The 10,832-nt window shown below is 43.2% G+C and overlaps 1 protein-coding gene across 1 annotated transcript; it reads right to left on the reverse strand.

Annotated features, from left to right (window-relative positions):
* Positions 1-1,573: 1,573 nt before the first annotated feature.
* Positions 1,574-6,081, reverse strand: LOC123405361 (probable isoprenylcysteine alpha-carbonyl methylesterase ICMEL2). Its single transcript, XM_045099077.1, has 7 exons — positions 5,778-6,081; positions 2,842-2,960; positions 2,561-2,637; positions 2,396-2,476; positions 2,237-2,311; positions 2,031-2,132; positions 1,574-1,655 (listed from the first exon to the last, which is right to left on the reverse strand). Exons 1-7 carry the CDS (start codon positions 6,079-6,081, stop codon positions 1,574-1,576), a joined length of 840 nt encoding a protein of 279 aa, XP_044955012.1.
* Positions 6,082-10,832: the final 4,751 nt, after the last annotated feature.

Genomic DNA, 10,832 nt, shown 5'->3' on the forward strand with positions numbered 1-10,832 from the left:
AAAGAGGGATAATATGCATGTTCTAGTCAATCAAACCCCAAACTTGCTAGTATTATAACAAATATAATGTCATGTGGAGTTTAACAAAGAGTTTTGTATGAATAGTTTTGCAAGTGTTCCTATCGAAGAAAAGTATGAATATATCTTTGAACTTTCCAAACATTAAGTACAATATTGGTTTTAATATATTTCATCTTAAATAATTACTGCTAAAAGCCTAAAATTGGAGAAGGAAAGACCATGACTTCAAAAGGGTATGTTACCCTACCCCAACTTGGTTTATTGTTTCATGAAATCAAACTAGAGTATTTTTGTAGTCTTTTCACCTAACCGAAGTTGTATAATGTAGATCATGGTAATGGACAATGCCTAAACTAAGATGCCAAAGGAGTATCTTTTATAGTAAACTGAATTACAGATGGACTTGGACCGTAGAACGATTTCCTTTTACCACACATCATCAACAAATTTCGGAGGATAGGTGAGTATGGTTTGCCCTTTATTATTGTAAATAAACAAGTGCACGCGGCATAAATAAACCTGGCAGACGATGGTATTGAATAAGCATCTGTTACAGTCATAAGAAATATACCAGGAAGTAGAGCTATGGTCCGGGCACTTGACTCCTTGACAACAATTTCGGGATAATAACGTGGCAATGATTCCTCTCCATCCATTATAGTAAAACAGTAACTGTGCTTGATGTTGGTATCAAATTATTATTAAATAAATGGACCAAAGCATAGTTATATTACTACCTGAAAAATATTGAACGGTTCGGACCATGCTGATGGAAATGGTTGACCAAATTATGGAGGATGTATCTGCAAAAATATTATTGTTACTTCCTAAACCATGTGAGTGTCCATTAGTATACTACCTCAGAAAGAAAACATAAAATATTGGAGGTCAAGGTGTATTTGTTATCCAATGAAAAAGAAATATGATAATATGTATTTGTAAGATAACTTTGAAGTACAAATCTATCAAACTCCATGTGGCATTTGGAATATGATGGTCTCCCCTTTCTATATTAGAAGTAATTTTATTGCACTCATATTTGACAAAAATAAAGTTGCAAGTGGTTGAGATAATAAATCATAATGTTTATAATGCATCATAGATAACCATAAATGATTGTGGGTATCAAAGTAGAACTAGGTCAAGCGGTCTAGTAGTGGCGTCATTCCAGAATTTTAGACCAAACTATTATTGTGATTACCGGCTTAGAGGAAAAATTAGAAAAAATTATAAGGTCTTCTACAAGACAATCTATACATTCTTGGCAACAAACACAAGTTATCCGGTTGCAAATACAACGACAACAATTAGTTTGGTTCCCCTATTTTAAGACTAGCTCTCACATCGATACTGATTGAATTAGTTCAAATCCACAATAGACGAAATATGATCACTGTATTACTTTATGAAGACGTGAAAGGGTAACCTAATGTGTACCCAGTATGTGACCGAATATTCTTAGTCTATATCTTCCAGAAAAATCACTCAATATTCTGTCAATAATATAGAATTTGGCCTTTTGCTATGGGTTTTAAGGAGAATTAGAAAATCCCTAAAATGTCATCATAGCTGCATGTTCCATTAGGACACATGCTGAAATATGTGCTCTTGCTAACTGACCCATCAAGTAGATCCTACAATTGCCATGGATATATAACAAAACATCACTCTGGTGGAAGTTATCAATAATGAGAATAAACAGAATGATGTGAATATATGACATTACCACAATGCAAAATGACATGGAAATATTTATAGAACTTGAACTAGCACAAGTGCTTTAAGTAAAGTTCTAAGAAGTGTCCACTGACACATTTAAGAAGAGGTCCAGTTTCCTAAGTTATTCATCAATAATTTTTGGCTATCAAGCTGACAACCACGGGTTAACTTGATCGTGCATATTTTCAATCTAATGCCATGAATTTGCACATAAACTTAGCCTAAGGGATAAAACTTCTCTTTGTGATCTTTTAATAGTCACTTCGTAAACACAAAAATGGTTATCTTATTCGTTAGGATCACCTCCAGAACTAGCAATGTTGTTACACACAAATGAGATCCCCTCAGAAGCATCGCTAACCATGTCACTTATTGTTCCTTCTGGATAATTTCTGAAAATACGTAAATATTGTGTCAATCAAACAAAAAATGTAACAATTATTTCATATTATTAACAAAATAATATGGAGTGATTTCAATGGAAATGGCGCATCACATGTAATCAATGCAAGCAACTATGATTCCTCTCTCAGCCAATCGCCTACCAAGAAGGGCACCCCATGCCTTGTAACTGAATTTCGAACAAGGTTGTCAACCAATGAAGTCGCCATGAATGATGAATGTATTGCATAGTTGCAAAAATATCAACACTCACCCACTAATCCACGCGCCGCCAGTTACAAAGGCCACCACTGAACAGGGTCGTATATTATCTTTGGTTATATACAAATCCAACCTGTAGAATGCAATTGTCATAAAACTAAAAAAATAAACATAGGAATGACTTCTCGGGCATTGGAGTGGGGATGGTTCACGTTACATGTTTATCAGTTGTTCTCCATAAACTATACTTCTACGAACCTGACTTGAAAAGAAATAGTAATATCCAACTTCAATCACAAAGAAACTATTTTCAGAATGCTATGGGATATTGTGATGCCATATTCTAATGAAATGAGCCCAAAATCCAAGGTTCATCCGAGATTACGACATGAACATCATATATAACAAAGAATATACAACCACATGCTCTTCGATGTGCATAATAAGAACTGATACCGCAATCCCAGAAATGTTGACCTGTCTGCCATATACCTTGCAAAAATCTGGCGTAAGTAGAAAAGCGTAGTCTGCGAGCGCAAGAAGTTTCCTCATCCAGCAGTAAACTAACCCGAATAATAATAAAATTAGAACCGGAACATAAAATATCAATAGTGATTCTATTCATCGATAAATTCTTACAAAAAGGATGAAAATTATTAGTGATTCTTAACCTATCAAGGTGAACATAGTTTTGAACTACAATGATGGTAAGATTTTGTATGGCCTCCCCCTTCTATACTTCAAAATAAAATGCCTTAATATATTCCCTACATTTTTCAGTACCGACTCATAGTGCAGCATCAAAGGGATACAAAGACAATGAGCATACAAACTGCCTTTGCGTGACTAGGATGCACACAACCAAGTACTCTACTTAAGACCTGACAAGCTTATTTATGTTTCAGCATAACTACGTGCAAGATCATCCTCTCGATGTATCTCTTATAAATGATTATGACAGAAATAGTTGTATTGTTGTAGCAAATATTCCAAACACGATTCAGATAAAATGATCCCCTTTTTCCGTCTTTACAAGGAAAAAGGCCAAGATCACCAAATCTTGGTGGATACCAAGTTTTTTTTATTTGTTTCTGAACAAATGGTTTGTTATGCAACGACATAGCCCACACGGCATGTTAACACAAAAGCCTTGAACATTTATGTGGTCCCCGAAGCTCTGAGATTAATTCAGTCCATGCCCCTCATGCAACCGCGTAATCAATTGTACAGATGAGCCGACGATAATTCCTAGAAATGGAATGGCAAGTTCAGATTTTCTCTACTTGATATTGAGTGAATCGAGTCTTAGCCACACGAACTATTTTGTGGTAAAGAAGATATGATATGAATATCTCACGGTGCTGCTAACACAATATTGTAGAATCTCAACTAGTGTGTGTTTCTTAGGATGTATAGAATGTATCAAATTTTAATAATTTATAGGATTATAAAGGGAGAATTTGATTTGCAGCACTCGCCAAGTAAGCATCCAACATCTTCTACTTGTTTTGCCTCCCTCCCTGTTCCTCACGAGCAAGCACTAGCCCTCCGCGCCGCTGGCCTCCTCAAATGCAGCATAGCATCGGGACCCACCCTCCGCTGCTGGTTGCATCGACCCCACTGCCCTCGATTCAGAGTGGATGCGGAGGTACTTCACCATCCCGGCTTGCACCGAAACCGCGACTCGGATAGATGCGGAGCCGGGCGAGGAAACTTACGATGGCATCGTTGCCGCCCCTCCCCCCGGGAGGTGGTGGAGATGCTCGTATGATGGGGTTTAGGACAAGGGCAGCCGACCCTTCGTGACGGATACTAGTCAGGTGGTCCCCACGATCGAAGGTAATCGGGCAAGTCGACCATCGGTTACACTTCTGGGATATGGGCTCTACGGTGTAGACCTCCCGAAGGGCTCGCTTCCTTTCCTACTTTGGTATGTCAGTGACATATATCATGGTCATGAATTTACTTCTAGGGGGAATTGTTTCTGGGCTCCAGTGTTCGGATCGTGGAGCTCTTCATCGTCCTCACTTTGTTGGCCCTTGCCTTGTTCTTTGTGTGCTAGTTTGCCGGCCTGCTTAAACACCCAACATTTATGGTTGGTATGGGTGGTGGGCTTGTCTTTGGTGCCGTCAATCTGGTAGGGTCCCTCCATAATTTTATCTAATGGAGACGGTCCATCCTTGTTCCCTTTGAAGGGCTTTTTCCACTTCTGGATTTCAAACTGCAGAAGCCGACATAAACATCCGTGTCATCGTCGTCACCATTACGGTGACGAAGTTTGCTTTTGTTTCACCTTGGCTTGCCATTCCCATCCCGAACTTTAGAGGTACCCGGATCGTCCGCATTATGGCTACGCCGAGCTAGCCAATTGTCCTCGCCCGCGCAAAAGTGGGTCATGAGGGAAGTGAGAGCAAACATTGTTCTCTGCCTGTCTTAGCCGAGCTGGCGAGCCACCCATTCGTCCGAGATGTTATGCCTGAATGAGGCTATTGCTTCGGCATCCAGATAGTCCACTATGTGGTTCTTTTTGGTGTGGAACCTATTCCAGAATTCCCTGGCCGACTCGCTCGCCTTTTGGACGACATTGCTAAGGTCGGAGGATTCCGGGGGTCAGACGTAGGTTCCCCAAAAATTAGACAGGAAGGCTTCCTTGAGGTCTTCCCAACTTCCGATGGAGTCTTCGGGTAGCCTGTTGAGCCAGTGTCGTGCTGGCCCTTTTAGATTTAGGGGCAGGAATTTGATGGCATGGAGGTCCCCTCCCATATGGACGTGGTGAAGAAAATTTTCTATCCACATGTCAGGATCAGTGGTGCCATCGTATTGCTCTATGTATATGGGTTTAAACCCTTCCGGGAATTGGTGTTGCCTAGCCTCATCCGTGAAGCATAGGGGGTGAGCAGCGCCTCTAGCCCACGCTATACTTTACCGAATATCCGCTATTGGTTGTGCCTGGTATGCTTCTCGATCTCTATAGATGTGGGTACGCCGAGGTTGGTCTCCATCCCATCGAGTGGGAGAGTGCCTTCTGGATCTGTAGATGGATCTGTTGCGACCTATTCTATTGTCTAAATCGTGATGTAGGTCATATTTTCCCCTAGACTGTACGTGTTCCTTTCCTTTCCTGCAGGGAGGCTCGGGTCTATACTCAGCTTCTCCGACCGCTCTGTCGCGCCCACGAGGTGGACGATTGGGCTCGTGGTACTGTGTGCGCATGGGGGACACAGGTTCTGGGGCCTTGTGATCGAACTGAGGCAGCAGGCGGTGCCGTGGGTAGCTTTTGTTTTGAGTCGGCTACTTGGTGCCATATCCTTCTTAGGTTGCCAATACTTATGTCCGTCTACTGTTGATGGTTCCTTGTTCGGTTTGAAGTCGTTATTGCTTCGTCTAAAGGCTACGGGCGGTAGCTATAAGTTGCTGCCTGAATCTTTATTGACCTTCAGGGTCATCGGGAACCATGAAGTCCTTGGCCTCCAAGCTATCTTCCACGTCGTCGGGAGGGAGGTAGTTGTCATCGTCTGAATCATCGGGGCCGTCAGGAAGGGATTGGCCCGAGGGCTTGTTTGGATCCTTCGGTTCTTGCTCAGGAGCTCTGAGATTAACGGTGTCGTGTTGGGTCGGGTTCTCCCCTATGCCATGTATGGTCCACCTTCCCTTGTTTGCCTTGGATTTTTTGTGCTTCTTTCCACCCTTTGATGGCTTGTCCCCGGAATTGTCATTGTCTTGTTGAATGGTCGCCATTGTCGTTAGGCGTGTCCACCATGTAGACGTCGTACATGGAGATGGTAGTCCATCGCGAGGTGTTTAGAAGCACGAGGTGTGACATCCCTGGATTATGCTACAGTGATCATTGTAATTAAGCTACAGTGATGACCATGATCAATGCCTAAGCATTTTGCTAAACACTGCTTGATCACCTTAAACTTCGTATCTCTTTCAATTTCCTATTGCAATTCAAAATTCAGTTAATGGGTGGTGTAAATAATTTTGTCAAACATGGAAACAAAAATCATGCTTAGGTTGCAGATAATTTCTAAGTATCTGTAAAATTGAAACCAACATTTTTCCACATACTTTAACGCCTCAAAAACAAATAAAACTGGGGCTCCAACGATTATTAAATGCGTATTTACTTTAGTTAGTTACAAATAATGAATCTCAAATATTTTATGAGATTGCAATAGCTTGCAAAATGATCACTAAACAAATGACATATTTTTACAAGAGGTTATTATTAAAAATAAGTAAAACGTAGTTAATTAAAGAAAAGCTATAAAACAAAAAAAAGGAAATTGAAAAGAAAAGAGAACCCCCCCCCATTTGGGCCGACCCCAGCCAGCCCAACCGGTCACCTAAACCGTCCATTCCACCCTACCCCTTCGGTATAAAAAGCCCCAGCCAAACCCTAAATCCCCACCACCCCTAACTCTCTCCCCCTCAGTCACCAATCGGCACCATGCCCACGCTCCCTCCCCCTCCCCTCCCAATCCAGATTGGATTGGTGCTGGGGCTGCATTGCCCCGCCGGTGCCCCACCATCGGGCCCTTGCCAGCCCTTGCCTCCCCGCCGGACTACACCGCCGGCCGCCCTCCTCCGCCTCGCCACCATGCCGCCAGCCTCTTCCCCAGGCCTCTGCAGCCACTACACGAGTGGTGACCTATCGGGCTTCGCCCCCGTCGGGACCTTACTGCTAAACAAGGGGGATTAACCACGTCTGTTCTACCATTTTTGGGGCAGTTTTGCCCCGTGAGGGACTCGCAATTGGGGCTCATGAGACCCCTAAAAACGTTTATATAAAATATATATAACTAGTTAAATTAATTAATAAATATTTATTTAATTAAATTATTCTAGGTTAATTAGATTAATCAACCGTGTGTTAATTTTAACATGTGGATGACATGTGGGTCCTGCCCCAATTAACTCTAACTAATTTTATCTAATTAATATCTGTTGATCAATTAACCTACTATAAGGATGACACGAGGGCTCCCCATAAAATTAATCTTATTAATTATTAAGTAAACTAAATTAAAAATGTGTTTATGATGTATGGGACCTAGTGGTCAGAGTTGACGAGTCAACATGACTGTTGACTGTTGATGTCACAGTGACATCATGCTGATGTCATTAATGATTATTAAATTGATTAAACATATATAATTCATAAATAATTAATAGAACTTTAAAAATTAATATAAAATAATCCGTAATCTGGATGAAAATAATTTGTCCATGAAAGTTGATCGGAAAAACGAGACGAATTCGGATACACTATCCATTCGTGTGTCACGCGTCTCTATCATAGCGAACATGGAATTTTTTTCATTTGTTTCGCGTGTCCGGTGGTAGGGAGAGACCTAGGAAATATCATCAGATATTTTTCCGATCCATCTATCATGTTTAATGCTGCGTTAGTGCATGCCTAGACCTGCATATTGCCATGTCATGCTTAGTGTTGCATCTGTGTTTATTTTTAATGTTTCTTCCCCCCTCTTGTTACCGGTAGACCCCGAGACTGACGTTGTTGTCGTGTACGACTACCCTCCTGACGACCAACCCTTTGGTGCAGAGCAACAAGGCAAGCAAACCACCCTTGATCATTCCTATATCGCGTATTCTTTCTCCCTCATGCTTGCATTAGAATTTTGCAACTGTTGTGGTTAGCCCCTATATGTGATGCATATCCTGTTTTTGATAAACTAGTACTTTATTCTACTGCACCTTTGAACTGCTTAGTATAGGTGGAGCAGTGATCCCCTTTTGACCCATTATCCCAGTTTCCCCCGCTTTATCATTGAAGTCTCGATCAACCGATCGACAAGCCATGAACAATCACATCACTCACACCCCCTTAGTTGTACGACGCCGCAGAGCTACTATCGAGTACTGAGGGTGACACCTCGTTATGCACTCTGATGTTAGCTCTATAGTGTAGTTCACCGGTGGTGCTTCTCAGAGGGTGATTCCTCCTTCACCACCTCCGATAACGACTCTGTCGTACAACCCATTAAGTGTGGTCCATCGAGGGTGATTCCCCGATGGTCACCTTGATGGTTACATCATTCGGAATCCATCGAGGGTGATACTTCGGATCTCTGTGATGTTACAACTACACAGTTACTTGACCGTGCTACTAGGAACATGAATGGTGTGTTGCGGTGTATTCTCGCGTGGATGTGACGATGTGTTAATTAAAATGCTAATGGATTTGGGTATTTAATCTGGGTTGGTCGTAGACCTTTTCGCACTAACATTCATGTGGGAGAAGTTATGGGTACAGGACGTCATGGTATCAGCCGAAGCTCTTCAGATGCCAGCAATGGAGCAACGCGCGCTTGAGTGGTTCGGCTAAGCACCGATCTTGTATAATAGGTGCCACGACTGACATCGTCCGCCCACGTAACATGCAGGAGCGCAAAGGGTGAAAGGCCCATGAACCTTGTGCATTTAGGATTTAGACCGACGAGCTAGCCTCTCTCTTGAGCCTAGGTGGGGATGTGACGTGTTGATGTTCCGAGGCTGGGCATGACCCAAGAAAGTGTGTCCGGGCAGAGTTTGTCAAGAGTGACGGGACACTTGGTGCACCCCTGCAGGGATGAAAATTAACTATTCGAATAGCCATGTCCACAGTTACAGGATGATTTGGATTTGTGCCTCGATCTTATACAACTTGAACTGTTACTTAATTGGAATGGTTGCTTCGGGATTGCTTCCTCGGAGGGAGTCGAGGAAGAATCGCTGGGTGTGACTTTAATCAATATTGGTGCAACAAGATAACTATATATGTGTGTTACCTGCTCTACTCTCGTCTATTGTAATAAGACCCCTAAAGATGACAGTCTTCGACATGACTTCGCTCTCTATTATCGCATTACTGCAGTCAGTCCACATATAACCCTTCCTTTGATACTAATGCATAACTTAGCATAGTTGTGATGTAAGCCTTGCGAGTACTTTGTATGAGTACTCACCATTGCTTTGCTCCCCCTTTTCCCCTTGATCCATTTCTGCGACGAGATGATGGAGCCCAGGAGATGGCGTATCCCGCCGACGATGAGTGCTACCCCGACGGTGCCTACTACTATGTGGAGGCCGCTATCGACAAGGAGTAGTTTAGGAGGTTCCCAGGTAGGAGGCCTCGCCCCTTCGATCATTGTATCTTTTGTCCTAGCCTTCTCTAAGGCATTATCATGTTTCATCCCTGTACTCAAATATTTTTGATTCCGCTAACTCGTGTGTTTATCGAGCTTTTGTATTCTAGCCCTCGAGGCCCCATGTAATCCATGTCTTCGACCTCCTCGGAGGCGTAATCTAGCACGTTGATTAAGTGTTCGATGGTGGCTACCAAATGGGTGGTGGGTGGGAAGAAAAAGTACTCGTAATCCGCCTCCGGACCGGTCCGAGTATATCTTGGGTCGGGTCCATCCGCGAGTTTTAATGATTGGATCTGGCCGAGCACCTCGTTTAACATCGAGAGGCTGTCCAAATCAATCTCTTGATGATTCTCGGATATGACCTTCGTAGCTTCTCTGGGTGAAGTGAGTTTGGCCATGGTAGTCTGCAGTTGTCCAGGCGTTGAGGTCGGGTCTGGGCTCGAAGCCAAGTCTTCAAAGAGGGAACCAGGTCATGGCTGGACAAGAGAACCGAAGTCAAGCCCTCGTGGTTTTGGAGCTCATCCGGCAAAACCGTGACATTAGCAAGGAGGAGATTTCCCCACGAGTTGGTGGGGAACTCTAAGTTCCCGAACCCTATCTCCTGGTCGGGGACGAGACATCCGATCTGGCCAAGGCAGTCAGTCGGGTCAACGCGGAGCGTGAAGCTCGCGAACATGAGAACCTGCCCAGGGACGAAGATGTCCCTATTGCAGATTTCATCGCGTGTGATTAAGTGGGCCATCAATCATTTCGGCGATCCTTAAGCGGAACTCTAAATGGAAGCACCAATTTCGGTGTCAAAACCGGCGATCTCGGGTAGGGGGTCCCGTACTATGGACCTTGGATCAATGGGTTGCAGGAGACAAAGGGGACAATGTTTTACCAGGGTTCGGGCCCTCTTGAGAAGGTAAAACCCTACATCCTTCTTGATTATATAGATGGAGTATGAGGATTACTTAGTTGATTTACCTCGAGATTGTATGAGCTAAAACCTATATGAATCAACTTGTATTTGCAGATGAAACCCTCCGGTTAATATAGACACCACGACTCCCTAGGGTTACATACAGGGGTCCCTAGGGTTACATACAACCGACCTCAACCAGGGGTAAACATGGCAATCTAGCCTAAACAACTTGGATGACAAGCCAGTCTTTGGAGCGTTCCTACTTGTTCACGAGATCATCAAGTAGTCCGGTCTTCAATAATGCAGCCCATTAGGTCGACCCATGAACAACAACCCGACAACCCTAGGACCCCAGAATCCCGGACTCTCTCACACAAAGAGCGGGGGATGGAGAGGGATGCAACAAGGGTTCGATTGGGGCTATGAGA

This window comes from Hordeum vulgare, chromosome 6H, assembly GCF_904849725.1.
Source record: "Hordeum vulgare subsp. vulgare chromosome 6H, MorexV3_pseudomolecules_assembly, whole genome shotgun sequence".
NCBI lineage: Eukaryota > Viridiplantae > Streptophyta > Magnoliopsida > Poales > Poaceae > Hordeum > Hordeum vulgare.